At 36.7% G+C, this 25,006-nt stretch overlaps 1 protein-coding gene across 1 annotated transcript; it reads left to right on the top strand.

The window, feature by feature from the left end:
- Nucleotides 1-2,380: 2,380 nt before the first annotated feature.
- On the top strand, nt 2,381-4,585 carry ADAM29 (ADAM metallopeptidase domain 29). The gene has a single exon (XM_004278699.2). The coding sequence runs from the start codon at nt 2,381-2,383 to the stop codon at nt 4,547-4,549; it is 2,169 nt and encodes a 722-aa protein (XP_004278747.1). The 3' UTR covers nt 4,550-4,585.
- The last annotated feature ends 20,421 nt before the right edge of the window (nt 4,586-25,006 follow it).

Below are 25,006 nucleotides of genomic sequence, written 5' to 3' on the forward strand. Positions count from 1 at the left end.
TCATACTTTCTTACACGATCATGTTGCTGTTTAGCATCCTTTCAACTTTAAAAAATCTCATTAGCACTTACAGTGCCTTACAGTTTATTACAGTTTACAGTGATAAACTCCTTCAGCTTTTGTTTGTTTAGTGATGTCCTTATGTCTTCTTTATTTTTTGAAAGACTGTTTTGCCAGGTATAGCATTCTTAGTTGATAGTTTTTTCTTTCAGCATTTTAACTACATCATCCCACTCCCTCCAGACTTGCAAGATTTCTGCTGAAAAATCTACTCACAGTTTTATGGTGGTTCTTTTGTATGTGACATGTTGTTTTCTCTTGCCACTTTCAGAATTTCTTGTCTCTGACTTTTCACAGTTTTAATGAGTCTTCATCTGGGTTTCTTTGGATTCATCTCATTTGAGACATTTTGGGCTTTGTGCATGTGGATGCCCATTTCTTTTTCAGATTTGGGAAATTTTCAGCCATTATTTTTTTTTTAAATAAGCTATCTGGTCCTTTCTCTCTCTTTTTTTCTCTCTCTTTCTATGACTTCCATCATGTGTATACTGGTCTTCTTGTCGGTGTCCTATAAGCTGCTTGCTTTCTTTATTCTTTTTTTCTACTTTAACTGAATAATTATCAATGACCCATCTTTGAGCTGAGTGGTCCTTTCTTCTGCTTGATCTACTCTAACATTCTGGATTTAACTGGTGTCACTGGTCCATATTCATATCTGGAGATGTGAGAAACAGAAGCCAATAGGCTGTGTCTCCTATGTCATTTGGTGAAGGGGTGGGCTATATCAGGCTTTATGAATGATACTGCTATGTTTAATATAGGGTTCCATTCCCTGCCCTAGTGTTGAGCTGAGGATGGGACAAATTGTTGGGATTTTGTTGCTGCCTCTGAAGGCAGATCAGGTAGGTAGTTACCTAGATATTGAATCAGTGTTAGGCTGGCCTGCCAGGGATTTTATATTGCCAATGTAGGCGGATTGAACAGCCCACCAGTGCACTGATTGTGGAGTGTGTTTTGGGTTGGCCTACAAGTCTTTGAGGTTGCTGCTCTGGGTGAATCAATCCACATGTGTCTTGGCTCAAGAGCAGATGCTGGAGCACCTTACTGGTTCTCTGTTGAGCTTTTCCATTCTCTGTCATGTGAACAGAGAAAGAAAACTATTCTTGAGGCTTTTTGTTTGTTTTTGTCTACGCCTGCTGGTGATTCGGTGTTAAAGACCTCTCCAGCACCCAATTTGGGATATCTGAGAGCAATTAAAAGAAAACCCAGGGAACTCACCTTGTTGCCATTCCTCAAGTCTAGAGGTCTCTAGCCAGTCTGTCTTTTGCTTTTTAGCTTTCAGAGGTATTTTTTTGTCTTCCACTTAATTATATCCAGAGTATTTAGTTGTAAATAGAGAAAATAAGCAGGGAAAACTGAGTCTATAACACTTTGTTCCAAAAACAAAATTGGCCACAGGTGTTGAATAATATTGTACATTAAAATGTAATCAAGTGTAAATACCTTTTGAGTAACACTCCAAGGCACAATAAAAGTCAAGTTGACCATTCTTTACTATATAAAGAATTAAGCTAGGCACTTTGGGGATACTAACATTTGTGAAAGACATAGATAATGCTCTTGAGTACTTCTAATATGACAAGTCTAGTGAGGAGAGTAATGTAAGAAAGATAAAACTAAACATTTTGTTCTAGGGAGGTAATAAGTACTATAAAAGAGATTTTAAAATAACAGGAGAGTGTTATTGTTGTTGTTGTTGCTTTTAATATGTATGTTAGGTAATTGAGTAATTTAGGACTTGAGGTTGAAAAAAACAGGTATTATTACTTATACCAATTTAACGTGAGTAAATTAGGAAAATCCCAGCAATCCAAGACATATGGTCACCTTACCCTTAAGATTTTTTTTAACTATTTATTGTGGAAATATTTAACATATACATATATTTAGAGAATAGTATAATGAATCCTTAATTGCCCACCATCCAAGTTCAATAACTATAAATCTATGGCCAGTTTTCACTCTTCCATACTCCCCCAATGCCCCTCTGCCTTATCAATATTTAAAAGCAAATTCTGTGCAGTTTCTAGAGTCAACCCTTGATCAAAACACTAATCACTTTTGTTGTATGACTTTCTCTTTCTCCCTATTAGGCCCTTTTCTAATCACCCCCATCCATATGTTATATTCTGTTTTACTTGTAGGGCTTATGCTCTAATGGTTCAACTCTGCCAGAAGACAGATACTTAATGATAAGCTCTGTACACTAAGCAGCTCAGAATAAGGAGCCAGACCATCTGTGACTCCCAACCCTGCCTGCCTTCTTCTCTGGACCAATAATGGTAGCTTCATAATGACTGTGATTAAAGCCCTGTTGTACATGAGGATCATACTCTTGCTACACTGGCTTGGGGTGTTTCTGTCTTTTTCAGGACACATCCGGGCTGAACACCCCCAATATCACAGTCCTCCAGAAGTGGTGATTCCCTTGAAGGTAACACACACTGGCAGAAGCATGAAGCCTCCAGGCCGGCTCTCTTACAGCCTGCATTTTGGGGGCCAGAGACACGTTTTCCACATGAATATCAAGAAGCATTTGCTGTCCAGACACCTCCCAGTGTTCACCTACTCAGACCAGGGCGCTCTCCTGAAGGACCAGCCTTTTGTCCAGAATGACTGCTACTACCATGGTTATGTGGAGGGGGACCCAGAATCCCTTGTTGCCCTCAGTACCTGTTCTGGTGGCTTTCGAGGATTATTACAGATAAACGATGTTGTTTATGAAATTAAGCCCATGATTTTCTCTACAAAATTTGAACACCTGGTATATAAAATGGACAGTGAGGAGACCCAATTCCCAAACATGAAATCTGATTTTATGCAAGAGGAAACTGTACACCAATTTGAGTTTCAAGAGACTGATAATTCTATTCTGAAACAAAGTCATTATGATGGCTGGTGGATCCATTCATTCTTTGTTGAAATTGCACTGGTGGTGGACAATACTCTATATAATCATTATAAAAGGAATGTCTCAAAGTTGCAGGAGGATCTATTTCTTATTGTAAATATAGTGGATTCCATTTATCAGGTAATGGGTATGAAGGTGTTATTGTTTGGTATGGAGATCTGGACTAAAAGAAACCAGGTTGAAGTGGATGCTACAAGGAGGTCTCTGGGAGATTTTTGCAATTGGAAGGCTAATACCATTGATGCCCGCATGGCACATGATACTGTACATCTTTTTATAAATAAGACCTTGAGAGGATTAACTGGTTTAGGCTATGTTGCAGGAATGTGTAGGTCACGCTTTAGTTGTGCAGTTGTTACTTTTGCAAACAAAACCTTGGCCATTCTTGGAATTGCAGTAGCTCATCATATAGGTCATAATTTGGGTATGTCTCATGATAATGTATTGTGTGTGTGTTCTGCAGGTTATTATAAATGTATAATGCGTCATGACAACCCACCAATAGCCCAATTTAGCAATTGTAGTTATTCTTATTTTTGGGGATATTCTGTACAGCAGGCAAAATGTTTGCAGTACACTGTATACACAAAGGACATGTTTTCAAGGAAGCGCTGTGGAAATGGTGTTGTTGAAGAAGGAGAAGAGTGTGACTGTGGATCTTTTCAGGATTGTTTAAAAGACGCCTGTTGTCTGACAAACTGCAGTCTGAGTTTTGGGTCTACTTGTGCTTTTGGGCTTTGTTGCAAGGACTGCAAGTTCTTACCATCAGGAGAAATATGTAGAAAGGAGGTCAATGAATGTGATCTTCCAGAGTGGTGCAATGGATCATCCCATATGTGCCCAGACGATGTATATGTAGAGGATGGAATTCCCTGTAATGACAACGCCTACTGCTATGAAAAGAGATGTAATGACCGCAACGCACAGTGTAGGCAGATTTTCGGCCAAAAGGCAAAAAATGCAAACGACAGTTGCTACAAACAAGTAAACACTCAAGGTGACCGTTTTGGTAACTGTGGAGTCGAAGGCCCTACATATCTAAAATGCAGTATGTTGGACAGCTTATGTGGGAGAATTCAGTGCGATAACGTGGCAGAAATTCCCCTTCTGACAGAGCATTCTACTGTGCATGGGACTCGCTTCAACAATGCCACCTGCTGGGGTACAGACTACCACATAGGGATGACCATACCTGATATTGGTGATGTGAAAGACGGCACAGAGTGTGGCCCAGAACATGTCTGCATCGGAAGGAAGTGTGTCCATCTCTCTCGCTTGGATAGTAATTGTTCACCTAAGTTCTGTAACATGAGGGGGATCTGCAACAATAAACATCACTGCCATTGCAACTATAAGTGGGACCCTCCCAACTGCCTAAAACAAGGCAATGGAGGTAGTGTTGACAGTGGCCCACCCCCTAAGAGAGAGAGGATAAAGAAGATTTACCTGGCCCTAACATGTCTTATTTTGTTGTTAATTCTACTATGCTGTCTTCTATTGCTCTGTATGAGGAAAAAACGTAAGGAAAAAAAGGAAGAAAAACCCAAGCAAAAGACTCAGACTCGACATAGGAAATAAAAACAATTAGTACCCAAAAATGTATCTGAATAGATATGCATTAAAAAAGGTAACTCCTATAATGTTTCTACTTATTCTTCTTTATTTTAAACAATTAGAAATTTTATTTTTCCTGAAATGTATTTCTTTATATTTTCTAGAAAAAGGCATGGTACCTGGGTGGTGTACCAGTTTTTAAGTTACTGCTTTTCAGTGTCAAAGCCCCTTCCCATTTTGTGCTCTGCATTATAGGAACCACACTGCTGCTGTATCAGCCCTCTTTCTACAGAGATCTGCAGTAGGGTGAATGCAAGGGGATTTGGGAATCTGGGAGATCTGCTTCCTGTATGTCAATCTTAATAACAAATTTTACACTGGCAGTTATACTTAGTTTCAATATCCTTTTAAAAAAAAATTCAATCCAGACCAACCTCATTGTCAGTCTAAAAGATACCAGCATAGCTGTCTGGGTCTGAGCCCCAGGTCTTTGATCTCTCTACCAATGTCGCAGATCCTCTGCACCAGCTTAGCAGTACCTGCTGTGAGAGTTTTGAGTCTCATTTTTGAGATTCATGGGGCCAGCCTTACAGTTCTCCAGATTCAAGTAACCCTACTTCTTCCCTTTGCTCTTCAGCTCCATGAATGAAATCACCTTCTTGCAATTAGTATTTTATGGTTATTAACCAGTTACTAGCACAATGCCTCCCTTAACTTGCTGTGTTCTTTAGTAGCTGGTTACCCAATGCCTTATATTTAATTCCATCCCCCTAAAATCACTGATTTTTTTTTTTCTGACTGAATTCTGTTACAGTACTCATCTTGGTATAATGAAGTACTTATTCATTATGTACCATTCATTGGGAGTGACGAAATATCAATTTTTTTTCTTTGTTTGATTGAGTTTTTCTTTACCACTGCCCTTAACCATCTTGGGAAAATTACTTACATTTACTGCAAGTTTCCAACAAAATTTTAAAAAGTACAGAATGATAATAATAGTTGTCTCTAAATTTCTGGGTTTCTTTGGTTATAAAATAGGGTAAAAAAGATACTTTCAATTTTAGTTAGGTCTATGCAGACAAGCAATTTTTCTGAAAATGACAGCTATACAATGCCAAGAACATTTCTTAAAATTTTATTTTAAAAGTATCATAGAACTGTGGAGAAAACGAAGATTAGAAGACTTAAAAATTACAAGGAAGGGAAAACAATTTAAATTATCAGTACTTTTTCCCCTGGAACAAAAATCTTTGTCCCCTGTAACATGATGGTTTTGAATATAAATTAATCATCAAGCTTGGCCTACCCAGTTAGAATTCCTCTGTTGAAGAAAGAGAAACCTGAAAAACTCTTAGTGTGCAGAATAGACTAGATTGATAAATTAGGCACTTAAGGGCATCAAATTCAAAATGAGTTTTTCCCACACCATTTTTGCTAAGTTTAGATCCATTTGCTGGGAAATAGGTTAAAGTCTTTAAAGACAAAGATATCTGCAATCTATTGTAGTTAGGAAGCAAAGACCTAGTGGAAAGGAGTTTGCCTCAAGGACATATAATGCCTTCTCTTTAAAACATCTGGCTGATTTTCAAGGAGCTTGGAATATAAGCTAGAGAACTTGGTTTTGAAGATTTGAGTATCAGAACATAGTCACCCATTGCTTTCAGCGCTGAGAAATAGAGGCTTATGGGCTCCCAGTATAAAGTCCAGTAAAGTATATGTGTCTCACTAAAACTACACTATCTCTGACCAAACTCAATTCCTTATTGAATTAAAGTCATCAGTCACTCAGCCTAACTTCCAAACAGAGGAAAGATAGAAACTTCTCAAGTTGAAGGTAACTCCTATGGTTCCTTATATAGAACATCTAGCATACAATAAAGCATTATCACATATATCAAAAGGAAGAAATTATGGCCAATAATAAAGGGAAAACAACAACAAAGATAGTGAAAGAAAAGATAGAAGCCAGCTAAAAGATCCAAAGAGTGGAAAAGATGATAATGAACAAAAATTCCCTATGGCTAGTATTTTACAGAAACTGGAAGAAAAATGAATAGACCATGTGAAAGAAGGTAGATTCATTTCACCAGAAAATTGGCATCTATGCGAACTTATTAAATTCAGAAAATCAGTAAACAGTTTGAATTATTGACTGCATTGTATAATTAGCTAAATTAGTTAACTATAAGAAAAGTTAATTTTAAAAAAGTCAACGACTGACATAGAAAAAAGCATTAAAATAGAGAAGTGATATGTGAAACACATCAATAAATCTGAAATCATTCAAATAGAGTATCATTTGAGGAAGAAGAGAATTCAATAGAAGTAATAAAAAACATATAATGGCTGAGAATTTCCCCTAAGTATGGAAACATATTATGCCACTGCTTTAAGAAAATCAATGAATTTCAAGCAGAATAAGCACATGGAAATACACACCTAACCATATCATAGTAAAACTGTTGAAAACCAGAGACACAGAAATCTTAAGAGCAGCCAGAGATAAAATATCCATATCTTAAAAGAAATGACAATAAAAATAGATGGTTGACTTCAGTAATTGAATGCAGAAGACACTGAAATAACACATTTACTCAATAAATTGTAGTTGCCAAACTAGAATTCTTTATTTTGTGAAGATAACATTCAATAATGGAGAACAAAACTTTCCTTTGGCAAACAAATCATTGCCAGCAGGCCAGCACTCAAAGAAATATCATTTCTTTTTCAGTCAGGAGAAACATGATACCAGAAAGAAACATGAATGTGCAGGTGGGTGTGAAGTACACAAGAAGCAGTAAATATGTGGGTAAACTAATTAAAATTAACTGTACAAGGATACTAGTAGTATCTTATGGACTGTAAATATATGCAGAACAAAATGCAAATATATATTTGTCACAAAAGCTGGGAGGTATGTAAATAGAGATAAAAGGTCTAAACTTCTAGCAATATTGGGAAGAGGTAAATTAATGATGTGGATTATACTATATGATGTTGCAGATGCATGTTGCAAATCTAGGGTAATCATTAAAATAATAAGACTACATACATATAAGAAATGTATTGAAGGAACAAAAGGCATAATAAATGATATTTGTTTCTACAAGTATAGGCAGTTGAGGAGAAACAAGCATAACGCAGATGTGAAAATAAAAAAAACCTGGTAGATATAAGATCTATGTAAAATGGATTACATTAAGTAGAAGGCTGACATATTTCAAGTGAATAAAGTATAAAGTCTAGCATTATGCCATTGTTTATTAGAAACAATTTAAAAATAAAGACGTGGAGAGTGTAAAAACTTAAAAGAATTTTCATGCACATATTAACCAAATTAAGTTAGTGTAATCTTTTTAATATCTGATGACAAAGACTTTAAGGCACAAAGCATTACTATAAATAAGGAATATTTTGTAATGATAAAAGGCAAATCACTAGAAGATATGACAATCTTAAATGTGTATGCATCCACTAATAGAACTTCAAATACAGAGGAGAAAATATAGAAATAGACAAATCTACAATTACCAGTAGGGATACTTTTAGCCCACTTCTCTCAGTAGTAACAGAAAGAGTAGAAAATAAATCCTGCAGGATCAGGAGACTTTCAATACATAATTAACAAACTTGATATAATAGGTATACAAAGAGAAGGGATAAACCCAAAAGTGGATAAATTCACTTTGGTTCATCTGCGTATGGACTACTACCAAAGTCTACCTTATGATGAGCCAAAGAGAAAGCCCCAACAAATTTCACACGGTTTTAATTAAAAAGAGTATATTTTCTCTAGACCTTATATAATTAAGCTGGAAGTCAATAGCATTAAATATAACTAGAAAAACTCCAATTGCCTGGTACAGTTCTGACTCTGATCCCACATCTGACACCAACTAAGATTCTGCACCCAATTTCAATGTGTGTTTGGGGGGTTCCTTACACCTCCAAGAAATTCTCCTACACCAGCTGGGTGTTCTACAATTCAACTCAATTCTAATACTACCTGCAGACAGTGTCAGATCCCAGAGGTTAAGGGCTCAGCCCAACATGACTGCTCTCCCCTCTTTCAGATACCAATCACAAGTCCAGGTTGTCACCTGTGCTTCTGACCAACAAGCTATAGGTTAGAGGTTCCAATGACCCCCTACTTAGGTTCAGTTAATTTGTCAGAACAGCCCACAGAACTCGGATAAACATTTTACTTACTAAATTACCAGCTTATTATAAAAGGATATGACTCAGGAACAGCCAGATGGAAGAAATGCACAGGGCAAGATACGTGGGAAAGGTGCAGAGCTTCCATGCCCTCTTCATGTGTATCTCTCTCCCTGCATCTCTACGTGTTCACCAACCCAGAAGCTCTTCAAACTTCACCCTTTTGGTGTTTTATGAAGGCTTCATTACTTAGACATGATTCATTAAATTATTAGCCATTGGTGACTGAACTCAATTTCCAGTCCCTCTTCCCTCCACGGAGGTAGGGGGCAAGGGAGGATGAAAATTCCTACCCTCTAATCACATGGTTTGCTCCACTGGCAACCAGCATCCTTCCCTAGGTGGTTTCGAAAAGTCACCTCATTAATGGAACAAAGGACAACTTTATTGCTCTCATCACTTTAAAAATTCCAAGGCTTTTAGTAGCTCTGTGACAGGAACAAGGTTAAAGCTCAAATATATATGTCTTATTATAAATCACAATATCACAACTGGAAATAAAATATATATTTCTAAATAATATATATGTCAAGGAGAAATCAAAACAGAAATTAAGAAATAATTTGAATTGAAACACAAATAACTACAATATATGTATATTACATAGTAGTCAACTAAAGCAGTGTTTTAAGGAAAATGTATAGTCTCATATACCTATGTTAAAAAAAAGAAGACTGAAGATGCACTGATTTAACTTTATATGTCATGAATTTAAGAAAAGGAATAGCTCAAAACTCTACGAGACTTGGGGTAACTTAATTCTCAAACCTGACAAGGGCATTACACCCCCCAAATTTTCCTATCTATTTCTTTTATGAAAGTAGATATTGTAAAAAATAAATAAACAATAACCTCAATTAAATAGAGTTGTGAGACCAGAAGGAAGAGTTCTCACACCCTGAATGATAGCAGAACTCAACAGGAAGAAGAATGGTCCTTCTTCTTTCTTGGCAGCAACTTAGCTAATGAAACACCATGGACTCTTTGTTTAGTATGGCCCACCCAACTTCCTTTTCCTATCTACAAAAGAGTTCTCCTTCCCTGTGTGTGGGAGCTTGCACATGGCTTGCCATGGTTGCAGACTCTGAGCTGCAATTCTTTGCTGATCCCAAATAAACCCAATTTAGCTAGAGAAAAAACTGGCAGTATATTTGTTTCAGGTCAACAATATTCTTAAAATGTTTGTAAAGAAAATAAATTTCGGCATGTTTTGTAGACAATAATGCATCCTCATGATCAAATGGTTTACATTTTAGGTATTTCTAAATTATCAGAAGAGCAATCTCTATAATTCACATTAACAGAGTACCTGAGAAAATCATATCTCAATAAACACAAAAATTATTTCACCAAAGTCTACATTTATTAATAAAATTGCTTGGTCTACATGGAAGAGAGGGGGATTTTCTTAATATAATCAAGTATATCTAGAAGAAAAAATGACCTAAAATGCCCCACAGGAAATATCATACATAATGGTGAGCTGTATGAGACTTTCTAAGGATATTGATGAAGAGACAAAAATGGCACCCTGTCACTACTTCTTATGAACATGTTACTAGATGTGCTAGACTGAATAAAATTAGAAATAAAATGGTATAAGAATAAAGATGGAAGAAATAAAACTGCTATTATTCACAAGTGGCATTATACTATACCTAGAAAATATAAATTAACAGAATAACTAAGTTAATAGAGCAAGGTTGCTGATTACATGGTCAGTATTCCATGCTCATTATCTAACTACCAGTAACAAGCAGGTAAAAATGAAATTGAAAATTCATTTCATTTACATTAGTATCAAACATAACATTTCACAATATATAAATATATCAAATCATTGTTATACACCTGAAACTAATGTATTATATATCAGTTATATCTCAATTTAAATAAAAAAGAAACCAGCTGAAACTTTGCCAACAGTATAAGCTGGTGGGAAAGACTTGGGTCTGCAAGGATTCCAATCATAAAAATAAATGACTTAGGCCTACATCCCACTCCTAAGATTGCTAAGAAAGCAGTAGTAGAGGAAATACTTCGGTAAGTAGAGAGAATGTAATTAAATCTTGATCTTTCTCATGGTGCTTGGATTCCTGGGCCCTGCTGAAGTTGAATCCAAGGGCAAACCAAAATGTTCTAAACTATAGCCCATCACCTTCTAATTTAAACACTGACCCCCCCCCCCAATTCAAACATTGACAAGATCACAGAGTTTAGTCCTTTGCAAGAGGTCAGGAGTTGTGTTAAGTACCAGTGAACTCAAATACGGCAATGGAAAGTTAAGCGAGGAACTGAGCATTCACAATCCTTCACAACTTGAGTTGAGATGGTGTTGGGCTACAGCTTTAATTAGAGTTTTATTTAGTTTAAATTAGAACATATTTGAAAACATAATAACTGAAAACTCTCCTAACCTGGGAAAGAAAATAGATAGGCAGGATCAGGAAGCACTGAGTCCCAAATAAGATCAACCAAGAGAAGACCACACCAAGACACATTGCAATTAAAATGGCAAACATTAAAGGAAAGAACATTAAAAGCAGAAAGGAATAGCAACAAGTTATATACAAGGGAACTCCCATCAGGCTATCAGCTGACTCTGTAGGCCACAAAGGAGTGGCATAATATATTTAATGTAATAAAAGAAAAAACCCTAAAACAAAGACTATGCAGCAAGGCTATAATTCAGATTTGAAGGGGAGATCAAAAGTTTTACAGTCAAGCAAAAGCTAAGAGAGTTCAGTACCACAAAACTGGCTTTATGAAAAATGTTAAAGGGACTTCTCTAAGCAGAAAAAAAAGACAATTTGAAATATGAATATTATGAAAAGAAAAATCTCATTGGTGAAAGCAAACACACAGTAAAATAACAGATCAACCACTTATAAAGCTAGTAAAAAGGTTTAACAGAAAAAGTAGTAAAATCATCTATAACATCAACATAAAACATGAAAGGCTGAGTAAAAACATAGTGCTTTTAGAATGTGATACAACTTAAGCAACCCACAACTTAAAATAGACTGTTATATAAATAGGTTATTATATATGAATCTCAAGGTAACCACAAACCAAAAATCTGTAACAGATACACAAAAAATAAACAGAAAGGAATACAGACATAACACGAAAGAAAGTCATAAGCTCATGGTAGAAGAGAAGAAAAGAAAAGAGGAACAGAGAGAACTACAGAAACAACCCGAAAATAATTAACAAAATGGCAATAAGTACATAACTATTAATAATTACTTTAAATATAAAGGGACAAAATGGTCCAATCAAAAGACAAATTGGCTAAATGGATTAAAAAACAAGACCCATATATATGCTGCCTACAAGAGACTCAATTCAGACCTAAGGACACACACAGACTGAAAGTGAAAGCATGGAACAAGGTATTCCATGAAAATGTAAGTAAAAAAAAAGGCCAGGGTAGCAACACTTATATATACAAAATAGACTTTAAAACAAAGTCTGTACCAAGAGACAAAAAAGGACATTAAAAAATAAAGAGATCAATCCAAGAAGATATGATTGTACATATATATGCACCCAACATAGGAGCACGTAAATACATACAGAAAATATTAACAGACATAAAGGGAAAAGTTGTCAGTAACACAGTCATAGGGATTTTAACATCCCACTTATATCAATGGAAGATCTTACAGACAGAAAATAAGAAAACACTTGTCTTAAATGACACATTAGATCAGATAGAGTTGATATATATAGAACATTCCATTGAAAAGCAGCAGAATACACATTCTTTTCAAGTGCACATGGGACATTCTCCAGGACAGATCACATTTTAGGCCACAAAAAAGTTTCATTAAATTTAAGAAGACTGGGCTTCCCTGGTGGCACAGCAGTTGAGAGTCCACCTGCCAATGCAGAGGACACGGGTTCGTGCCCTGGTCCGGGAAGATCCCACATGCCACAGAGCAGCTGGGCCCGTGAGCGATGGCCACTGAGCCTGCGCGTCCGGAGCCTGTGCTCCACAATGGGAGAGGCCACAACAGTGAGAGGCCTGCGTACTGCAAAAAAAAAAAAAAAATTAAGAAGACTGAAATCATATCAAGCCTCTTTTCTGACCACAATGCTATGAGACTAAAAATCAGCTATAAGAAAAAAAAAACTGCAAAAAACACAAACGTGTGGAGGATAAACAATATGCTACTAAGCAACTAGTGAGTCACTGAAGAAATCAAAGAGGAAATAAAAAAATACCTGGGACAAATGAAAACAAAACCATAATGTTCCAAAATCTATGGAATGCAGCAAAAACACTTCAAAGACGGAAATTTATAGTGATACAAGCCTGCCCCAGGAAACAAGAAAAATCTCAAATTAAAAACCTAACCTTACACATAAAGAAACTAGAAAAAGAAGAAAAAACAAAATCCAAAGTTAGTAGAAGGCAAGAAATAAAAAAGACCAGAGCAGAAATAAATGAAATAGAGACTAAGAAACAATAGAAAAGATCAATGAAACTACAAGCCAGTTCTTTGAAAAAATAAACAAAATTTATAAACTTTTAGCCAGACTCATCAAGAAAAAAAAGAGAGAAAACCCAAATCAATAAGATCAGAAATGAAAAAGGAGAAGTTAACAACCAAAACAACAGAAATACAAAGAATCAGAAAAGATTACTACAAACAATTATATGCCAATAAATGGACAACCTAGAAGAAATGGACAAATTCTTAGATATGTACAATCTCCTAACTGAAGCAGGAATAGAAAATATGAACCGACCATTTACCAGTAATGAAATTCAATCAGTAATAAAAAAAAAAACACCCAACAAACAAAAGCCCAGGACCAGATGGCTTCACAGAATTCTATAAAACATTTTAAAACAATTAACACTTATTCTTCTCAAACTATTCCAAAAAATACCAAAGGAAGGAACACTTCCAAACTCATTCTACAAGACCATCATCATCCTGTTACCAAAATCAGACAAAGATATCACAAATAAAGAAAATTACAGGCCAATATCACTGAAGAACATAGATGCAAAATTCCTCAACAAAATATTAGTAAACAAAATTTAACAACACATTAAAAGGATCATACACCATGATCAAGTGGGATCTAACCCAAGGATGCAAGAATGGTTTGATATTTGCAAATAAATCAATGTGATACACCAACATTAACAAACTGAAGAATAAAAATCACATGATCATCACAATAAATGCAGAAAAATCTTTTGACAAATTCAACATCCATTCATGATAAAAAAAAAAAACCTCTCCCCAAGTGGGTATAGAGTGAACATACCTCAACATAATAAAACCCATATATGACAAGCCCACATAAATTATAATCAACAGTGAAAAGCTGAAATTATTTCCTCTAAGATCACGAACAAGACAAGGATACTCTCACCATTTTCATTCAACATAGTATTGGAAGTCCTAGCCACAGCAATCACTAACAACAAACTATCAGAAGGAGAAATTAAGAAAACAATTCCATTTGCAATCATATAAAAAACAAAATACCTAAGAATAAATCTAAGTAGGTAAAAGTAACTGTACTTTGAAAACTATAAGAGAGTGAGAAAAGAAATTAAAGATGGCAGAAACAGTTGGAAAGCTATACTGTTCTCATGGATTGGAAGAATTAATATTGTTAAAATGATGATACTCCCCAAGACAATCTACAGATTCAATGTAATCCCTATCAAAATGCCAACAGAATTTTTCACATAACTACAACATCTAATTCTAAAATTTGTATGAAAACACAAAAGATCCCAAATAGCAAAAACCATCTTAAAAATAAGAACAAAACTGGAGATATCACACCCCATGATTTTAAACTATACTACAAAATTACAGTAATCAAAACAGTACAGTACTGGCACAAAAACAGATACATAGATCAATGAAAAAGAATAGACAGCCCAGAAATGAATCCACGCTTATATAGGCAATTAATCTATGACAAAGGAGGCAAGAATATGCAATGGGGGAAAGACAGCCTCTTCAATAAATGGTGTTGGGAAGACCAGGAAGCTACATGCAAAAGAATCAAACTGGTAAAAGAATCACACCATATATAAAAATAAACTCAAAATGGATTACAGACTTAAATGTAAGAACTGAAATCATAAAACTTCTAGAAGGAAACATAGGCAGTACACTCTTTGACATTGGTTTTAGAAATATTTTTTGGATCTGTCTCCTCAGGCAAGGGCAACTATTTCACTTAGTGTAATATCTTCAAGGTTTCACCATGTTGTAGCATGTGTCAGAATTTTATTCCTTTTAAAGTCTGAATAATTTTCTGTTTTATGTATACTCCACATTTTGTTTATCCATTCATCTTTTGATAGACATTTTTATTTTTCTACATTAGGGTCTTTTTTTTTAATCTAACAAATATTTAAAAGGATATGTGAGGTAGTCAGCCATAATGACCCCAGAGATTAAGTGAAAGATCAGACGGGTGAAAGTCCTGTCATAGGTCTTGATGACATCATATAGAAATAGAGTGTGGTCACAGGGACCAAGTTCAAGCCACCAGAAATACCTTCCCTGGTTCCTGATTTCACAGAAGAGAGACAACATATTTGTGTGAATATTGACCAACAAAGACTGACCCAGTCCCTTAGGAGATTTTGCCTGTGTGGATACTTTGACTCTCAACCTAAGGAGTCAAATTTCTTGGGGATTGCTCTAGTCCTCATGCAGGGTTATTATTACACAAAAATGGTGTTTGCTGAGCCAAGAAATGGGAAGAACTGGTTATATTTACTCTTGTTTCTAAGAATAATTGTGGTTCCTGGGACATATCTGTCAGACCTGCTAAGAGCTAACATTAGGCAGCATCAACTCTTGGCCAAAAAGAGAGTCCAATCCACCATGTATGGCCCAGCTGAATCCAGGTCCCCTCAGAAGCAAAGTAAATTTTAGAAATCAATAATATTAATGTCATTTTTGAGTACTTACTATGCACCAGGCACTCTATAACAGCTATATCTAATTATCACAAGAGCTTTGTGAAGTAGGGATACTGTCTGGCATATTGTAAGTACTCAATAAATACTACCTAGTAAGTAAAGAGAAAGAGGGAGAGGGAGAAGGAGGGGGAGGGAGAGAGAAACAGAGTGTGGTCAGCAGACAAGGGTGTCTTGTTAGGAATATTCAGGAACTTCAACATGAGATCAAGAAACAGCTATTATGTCCTGGCACTGGTGGGCACCATTTTTGACATACATCATCTACCCTGCTAGCACTGCTCACCCCACCCTGGTGTTCCCCTGCAGACTTGCCCATCCTGACCAGCACCTCTCCAAAGCAGCTGCCCCCCCCCACACACATCCAGTGGGCAGCCAAAGTGGCTCCTGCCCCACCACATCCGGTGGGTGGCCACAGCTGGAACAGGCACCGTCTCCAAAGAAATTCTTGCTTTGTACACACAGCAGACAGCCTAGACCTGTCAAGTGCCTCTCCAAAGCAGCTCTTACCTTTCATACCTAGCAGGCAACCTTGCCAGAGACTGGGTCCCCTCCAAAGTGGCTCCCACCCCACCCAGGGCACCCAAATAAAAACCACCTTGAGACAAATGAAAATGGAAACCCAACCTGCCAAAGCCTATGGAACACAGCAAAAGCATTTCTAATAGGAAAGTTTATAGCGATACAGACCTACCTCAAAAAATAAGAAAAATCGCAAGTAAACAATCTACACTTAAAGGAATTAGAAAAACAAAAACAAACCAAGCCCAAAGTTAGTAGAAGGAAGGAAACAATAAGGATCAGAGAAAAAATAAAAGAAATAGATACTAAAAGAAAACAATAGAAAATATTAATGAAACTAAGAGCTGGTTCTTTGTTTATCTGAAAAGATTTTAAAAACTGACAAATCTCTAGCCAGACTCATGAAGGAAAAAAGAGAAAAGGCTCAAATAGTAAAATCAGAAATGAAGAGAAGTTATAACTGATACAACAGAAACATAAAAAATCATAAGAGACTGCTGCAAAAAATTATACACCAACAAATTGGAAAACCTAAAAGAAATGGATAAATTTCTAGAAACATACAAATTCCAAAACTGAATCAGGAAGAAATAGAAAATCTGAAGAGACCAATTACTAGTAATGAAAATGAATCAGTAATCAAAACAATCCCAACAAACAGCTAGGACCAGATAACTTCACAGGTGAATTCTACAAACATTTTAAGAAGTGTTAATACCTATACGCCCCAAACTATTCCATAAAACTGAAGAGAAAGAAAAATTTTCAAACTCATTCTACAAGGCTAGCATTATCCTGATACCAAAACCAAAGACAATACTATATATATATATATATATATATATATATCCAGTATTTTTGATGACATTGATGCAAAATTACTCATCCCAATATTAGCAAACAAAATTCAGCAATACACTAAAAGAATCATACACCAAGGTTAAAGTGGGATTTATTCCAGGGATGTAAGTATGGTTCAATATCTGCAAATCAATCATTGTGATATACCAGATTAACAAAACGAAGGTTAAAAATCATATGATCATCTCAATAGGTTCCTGTGTGATACTATACACAGGAAACCGTAAAGACTCCACCAAAAAACTATTAGAACTAATAAATGAACTCAGTAAATTTGAAGAATACGAAATTAAGAGAGAGAAATCTGTTGCATTTCTATACACTGATAATGAACTAACAGAAAGAGGAATTAAGAAAACAATCCCACTTACAATCGCATCAAAATGAATAAAATACAGGACTGATGTCAGTAGCTTGGTGGCATGAGATGTTCCCATTGTCTCACCCCTTCTATCTACAACCAGTAAAACATCCATAACTCAACCAAAGTACCTGTGCCCAACACACCAGGTCATGAGAAAATCCTGCACATCATATATCTAAAGGTGGGTGAACTGGACCACACAGAGGAGGTGGGACCATAGAACAATGGAGGTAGTGCTTGTAATCCAAGACCCCCAGCAACGGTGGCTGAACCTGCAATCCCAGAGAGCTGGGCAGCTTCAGGGGAGGCACCACACTGACCTCACAGCCAAAGTGGTACCTGTAGCCATGGGGAACTTGACAGCAGTGGCAGTGGAGCCTGCCAACTTTGTCCCTCCAGTTGTGGAGGTGCCCATGACTCCACCCCCTCCTGCTTACAGTGGCAGAGCCTGTGAACCTGACAACCCTGCTCACGGCTGAGACACCTGCAATACTGGCTCCCCCTCCTTCTCTTCCTCCCCTTGCAGTGGCAGAGTCTGTGACCCAGGAGACCCCAGACAAGGTGGAAAACACCCACCAGCTTGGTGCCCCAGGCAGTGACACCTGTGACACCAGCAGCAGCAAGGCACCAATGATCTGGTATCACAAGCAGCAAGGAGGGCGCCAGGCAACACATCTGACAAAGGTGGTAGAGGGTAAAAGATGCCAATTCTAAAATATAACCAGAGGCAGCGCAGGTATGAGAAAATAAAAGCTTGTGCTATAGCACCACCTACCGGAAAACAAAAAAGGCATCCAATCACTAATCTGTTGAGTCAGTATAATCAAGTTTAAAAAAACAGATATATTTAAGAAGAGCACTGTTCACTACTTCAAATATGACAGTTCTCCAGGAACCAAATTTAAACTCATGGAATACTGCGATCTGAGAGAGAATTCAAAATAGCTGTCATGAAAAAAATCAAAGAGCTACAAGAAAACTCAGAAAGGCTGTTCAAGGAGAATATTAGTAAGCAGAAGTAATACTTTACTAAAGACATTGAAATTCTAAAAGAGAACCAAACAGAAATTTGGGAGCTGAAGAATTCAATAACTGAGATGAAGAATGCACTAGAAAACAATGGAAATATTGCATACCATATGGAAGAGAGAATTAGCAATCTAAAAGATAGAAATCTAGAAATTATACAGGTAGTAGAGGAGAGAGAATTAAGATCCAAAAAACATGAAGAAATTCTATGAGAACAATCCAACTCTATTAGGAAGGGTAACATTAGTATGCAAGGAGAAGGGAGGGAGAAGGGGGCAGAAAGATTATTTAAAGAAGTAACAGGTGAGGGCTTCCCTGGTGGCGCAGTAGTTGAGAGTCCGCCTGCTGATGCAGGGGACACAGGTTCATGCCCCGGTCCGGGAAGATCCCACATGCCGTGGAGCGGCTAGGTCCGTGAGTCATGGCCGCTGAGCTTGCGCGTCCGGAGCCTGTGCTCCGCAACGGGAGAGGCCACAACAGTGACAGGCCCGTGTACCGCAAAAAAAAAAAGGAAGTAACAGGTGAGATTCCTAATCCTGGGGAAGAAACTAGATATACAAGTCCATGAAGCTACAAAAACAACTAATTACCTCAATGCAAAAAGACCTTCTCCAAGACATATTAACAACTGTTAAAGTCAATGGCAAAGGCACATTATATGAAAAACTGTCAGGGACAAAGGAAAAAATTTAAAGGCAGCCTGGAAAAAAAGGGTGGCAACCTACGAATAAATCACCATTGGGCTATCAGCTGATTTCTCTGCAGAAGCTCTATAGGCTGGGAGAGAGTGGGATGCCATGCTTAAAATATTGAAAGATAAAAGCTGTCAGCCAAGAATATCCAGCAAAGTTATTCAGATATGAAAGAGAAATAAAAGCTAAGGGAGCTTATCAACACTAGACCTGCCTTACAGAGATAAACAATTGTTGAAAGGAGCTCTTCTACCAGAAAGGAAAAGGCAAAAGTACACAAAACTTTTGAGTAAGTTGATAAATAGACAGAAATAGAAAATTGCAACTCTAACAGGTTATTAAACAATTATAGCACGAAGGCTAAAGGGTATAGACAGTAAAAATCACTACAGCTGCTTCAATTTGATAGCAAACTCACAATATAAAAAGGAATAATTTGAGACAACAAAAACCCAACAGGGGAGGTCAAAAAGGATGGAACTCACATAGGCAAATGAAGATAAAACACTATCACGACAGGAAAAGGACTATTTTATCTATGAGATATTTTATACAAACCTCATGGTAACCACAAAATATAAATCTAGAGCAGAAACACAAAATGTAAAAAAAAAAAAAAAAAGACAACACTGAGAAAAACATCATAGAAAACCACCAAACTAAAATGGCAGACAGAAACACAGGGGGAAAAATGGAGATACAGAGCAACCAGAAAAAAAACAAAAGATAAATTGGCAGTTCTAAACTGTCATTTATCAATAATCACCCTAAATGTAAGTGAACTGAATTCACCAATCAGAAGACAGAGTGGCTGAATGGATTAAAAAACAAGACCCAACTATATGCTGTCTGGAGGAGACGCATCTCAGTTCTATAGGCAATCATAGGCTCAAAGTGAACAGGTAGAAGACAATACTCCAAGCAAATGGCAACCAAAAGTAAATGGCTGTAGCCATGCTCATGTCTGACAAAATAGGCTTTAAGCCAATAAAGGTAACAAGAGACAAAGATGGACATTATATAATGACAAAGGGGAAAATTCATTAAGAATGCATAACAGCTATTTTAATATATGTGCACTTAACACAGGAGCAACAAAATATATAAAGCAATTATTAACAAACCTATAGAGAAAAACTGACAGCAACACAATAATAGTAGGGGACTTTAATACACCACTTACATCAATGGATAGATCTTCCAGACAGAAAGTCAACAAGGAAACAGCAGCCTTAAATGAAACATTAGACCAGATGGACATAATAAATTTGCATTGAACATTCCACCCCAATGCAGCAGAATGCACATTCTTCCCTCTCAAGGACAGACCATAAATTGGGACACAAAACAAGCCTCAATAAATTTAAGAAGATTGAAATCATATCAAGCATATTTTCCAATCACAATGGTATGAAACTAGAAATCAATTGCAAGAAGAAAGCTGGAAAAATAATAAATATGTGGAGACTGAAAAACATGCTACTGAACAACTATTGGGTCAATGAAGAAATCAAAGGAGAAATTTTTAAAATACCTGAAGACAAATATAAAGGAAAATGTGATATAGCAAAATCCATGAGATACAACAAAAGCAGTACTAAGAAGGAAGCTTAGAGCAAAACAGAAAAACCGAGAAACAAGAAAAATCTCAAATAAATAGTACAACCTTACACCTAAAGAAACTAGAAAAAGAACAAACAAAGCCCAAAGTTGGCAGAAAAATAAAGTTCATAGTGGAAATAAATAAAATAGACACTTAAAAGACAACAGAAAATATCAATGAAACTAAGAGCTGATTCTTTGAAAAGATAAACCAAGTTGACAGAACTTTAGCTAAACTCACTAAAAGGAGAGAAGGCACTGAGAAGTAAAATCAGAAACAAAAGAGGAGAAATAATAATGGATTCCACAGATATACAAAGGTTTGTAAGAAAATATAATGAACAGCTGTAAGCCAACAGATTGGACATATGACTGGTGTCCTAATTAAAGAGACAATTTTGGACCAGGAGAGAGCATCATATGAAAACTGAATCATGCTGCCTCAAGGCAGGGAACTACCAGAAGCTAGGAGAGAAGCCTAGAATAGATCCTTCCCTAGTGGCTTCAGAAAGAATAAGACCCTGTGGACACTGACACTGGACTTCCAGTCTCCAGAACTGTCAGGCAATAAATTTCTGTTATATCACTCATTTTGCCTTCTTTGTTAGAACAGCCCTAGAAAACTAATAGAAAGATGAACAAAGTCATAGCCAAATTTGGTCGTTTAAAAAAGTAGCTGTGATGAAAGCCAGAGAGAAAGTGAAATTTTCCCATATTGGAAATAGTACAGATATGGACGTCCTAAGGTGGAAAGGCAATAGAAAGACACCAGCAGACACCAGACTTACAGACGTTGCCAACCTCCTCTTTGTCCCATGCATAAACTCTCAAGGATAATAAATACCTAATCTTGCTTCCTTGGTTTACCCAGGCCAACTTGCTAATTACCGTTAACTTATAATATCAATTTTTAAATGCCAGCTAGTCAATTTACCTACTAAATTTATTCCCATGCTGTTCTTTACTCATTTCTTCCTCTAAATTTAGCTTTCATTTTTTTCTTTTTTTTTTTTTTTTGCGGTACGCAGGCCTCTCACGGTTGTGGCCTCTCACGGTTGTGGCCTCTCCCGTTGCAGAGCACAGCCTCCGGACGCGCGGGCTCAGCGGCCATGGCTCACGGGCCCAGCCGCTCTGCGGCATGTGGGATCTTCCCGGACCGGGGCACGAACCCGTGTCCCCTGCATCGGCAGGCGGACTCTCAACCACTGCGCCACTAGGGAAGCCCTAGCTTGCCTTTTTAATGACAAAGTTTCCACAAGAGATGAACTGTATGTGCACACATGAAGTGCCTCTGAGTTATTCATTGACCTATAAAGAAATAATAGTATGATCAAAATTACTGAAACTAAAGTGCTTATACTGTATGTTGGGAGCTCAGGGGTTGCAGATAAGGAATGTAGTCAGATTTATTCAGATTGAAAAGTAATTAGAATTAAAGTTTGATGGAGATGGTGGAGCCACAATGAGGAGAGACTCTAGCCAGTTGTTATGGTCTATAGCACTAGGAGAATCTTGTTGCTAAGCAGCTACATCTAGAATTTAATCAAATTAGAGACAAAACAGAAAGGGGTTTAGATTTCTCTTTGTCATGTGAGCTCTGGAATAAAAACTTTGTTCACAGAAATAGGCAGTACAAACTCTATGAATATGGCTATAGCTAGAAAGGACCATGGGAATTACTAATTCATCTGGTAAGTCATTCAAAGAATTTAACTGTAAAGGACCCAAGCACTAGCATTTGTGTATGTCTGAAAACACACACACACACACACACACACACACACACACACCCCAAGAGTCTTCACCAAGTATTCAGATCTTGAGAGGGAACTATGACATTTATTATTTCATATTCTACTCTAATTTGCTTGGTTGAGAGCCACAAAGTTATGTTACTCATATTCTGGATAACAGTGAATTAAGCTACAAACGAAAGAGAGGGACATGGTAACTAGGGTACAGAGATTGATGACTTTGATGAAACTGTAGGGAGATAAAAAGAATTTGTAAAAGATGATGTACAACAGTCTACTTGGCAGCCTCTGTACCACTGTACACGATAGCATGTTATTAGTGATAACGTTATATTCTCTCAGGAGGTGTAGCCTCTGTAGTCATTGTATAAATAACGTAATAGGGGCAAATGTAGTATTGCCTTAGTATTCTTTGGAGTTTGTTTTCCTATTACCTGCTTGCAAGCTGAGATCTTAGGAATTAATTCTGATGATATCATGCTGTTTCAGTTTACTCTCAACAGTACTCTATTATTCATAAATAATTCTTTTTTTATCACAATAACAATTCATACTCCATAACAATTACCAAATATATATCAAGAGAGACATGGAGAGTAAACCCTTGTATTAGGATTACACTAATAATCCTAAGAGGTATTGGCTTCAAAATGTTCATTTAGTGACCTTGCTGTCTTCTCCTGGGCTCTTAACATTTTGTGAAACAGTCTTCCTATTTAGTCCTAGAAAAGTACCCAAGTACCCTAGGAACTCAGGTCACTTTAATGGTAACGATAACGTTTGGCATGAAACAAGTCTCCCACCAAGTAACTGCAACAATAAAACAAACACAAGGTAACATACCAGATCCTGTGTTAAACATCACAAAATGGAGAATTACTGGAATTACAGTTGAAACTAACATTTTTGAAATTTAATAAAAACAACTTGAAAAAACAAAGATAATGTAGCTTTCAACTGAGGGCACTATGCATTGATGAATAAATTTAGAATCAGAAAGTTAAGGAAAATGTGGACAACATATCTCAAATTACTACAAGCATAGTGTGTTGAAATAAAGTATCTGTTCAGGACTTCATCCTAAAGTATCAGGCTATGTCATCCCAACTGGTAGTTTCCTCCTTTTATGCATTCCCCTGCAAGTACTCAATTTATTTTCCCAGCAGTGTTGGCAGTTTGTTGTAGGAATGGAGAAAGCAAGCAAAACTCTAGTTTGAGTTGAGGATTTTAGGTGACAGTGGTTGAAATGATGGAGTCTAGAACTAGCTGTGAAGGTTAAAAGTAAGATAAACAAAACCTAAAATGTGCAGTAAATCACAGAAAGAATATTTAAGTCCTTTATTAACTTGAAGAGTAGATATATTAAGAATAATAGCTATGATTAAGTTTTATATGTAAGCATGAATGTAGTCATGGGTTCTAATAAGATAAAGTTCACAGTTAGAGGTGAATGGCTACACATTGTTGAAACTGAGTTCCAAAGGTAAAATAACCTGAGTGTTCCGTGGGTTGTCCACATGCTTGCTTAAAACAAGAGACAGCGATAATTATCGCTGGAGAATAAATTAGTAAATCAGATGCCCAGACTCTGAGGCTTCCATAGGATTGACTGAGAGTGGGTATAAGAGTGAAAAAGAAAGATAGTGGTGTAATGAGATGGCTACTTGTTTAGTGGACCGAAAGTGGTTTAGGTAATCCAAGCAAATTGCAACCAGAGATCCAGTGTGTACAGCATATGGGAATTCTGAGAATGAAAATTTTCCTCTTTGCTGGGCTTCACATTGTTGACACGTTTAAAAGAATTAAGTAGGAATAAGGATAGAAGTGTGAGGAGAGAGGAGGTTTTTGTTGCTTTCCATGAAAGTAAGATTCCAAAAGGGAAAGAAAACTGATTCCAGAGAAAAGAGGTCAACGTATGTAGAACCAAGATTTTTTAAAAATTGAGCAGACATGGGTACATGGTCCAGGAGATGATAGGTCCTGAATCAGGCAATTATCACTTTTATATGACATACTATGGAATCTGCCCACTGCCAGGGGCACAGATCCTATCCCTACTGCTTTTCCTCCCATCCTACACAATTACATGTATATCTTTTCTACAGCCTTGTTTGTACAGTAGTCCTTCAGCAATTTTCAGTAAGTTAATTCAAATAGATATATGCACCCCCAATGTTCATAGCAGCATTATTTACAACAGCCTAAAACCTGTACTTGGATAACTATAAGACACTGATGAAAGAAATGGAAGGCAATACAAACAGATGGAAAGATATATGGTGTCTCTGGACTGGAAGAATTAATATTGTTAAAATGACCATACATCCCAAGGCAATCTACAGATTCAATGCAATCCATATCAAAATACCAATGGTATTTTCACAGAACTTGGACAAATTTCAAAATTTGTAAGGAAACACAGAAGACCTTGATTAGCCTAAAAATCTTTAGAAAGAAATTCAG

This window comes from Orcinus orca, chromosome 6 (genome assembly GCF_937001465.1).
Source record: "Orcinus orca chromosome 6, mOrcOrc1.1, whole genome shotgun sequence".
In the NCBI taxonomy this organism is placed as follows: domain Eukaryota; kingdom Metazoa; phylum Chordata; class Mammalia; order Artiodactyla; family Delphinidae; genus Orcinus; species Orcinus orca.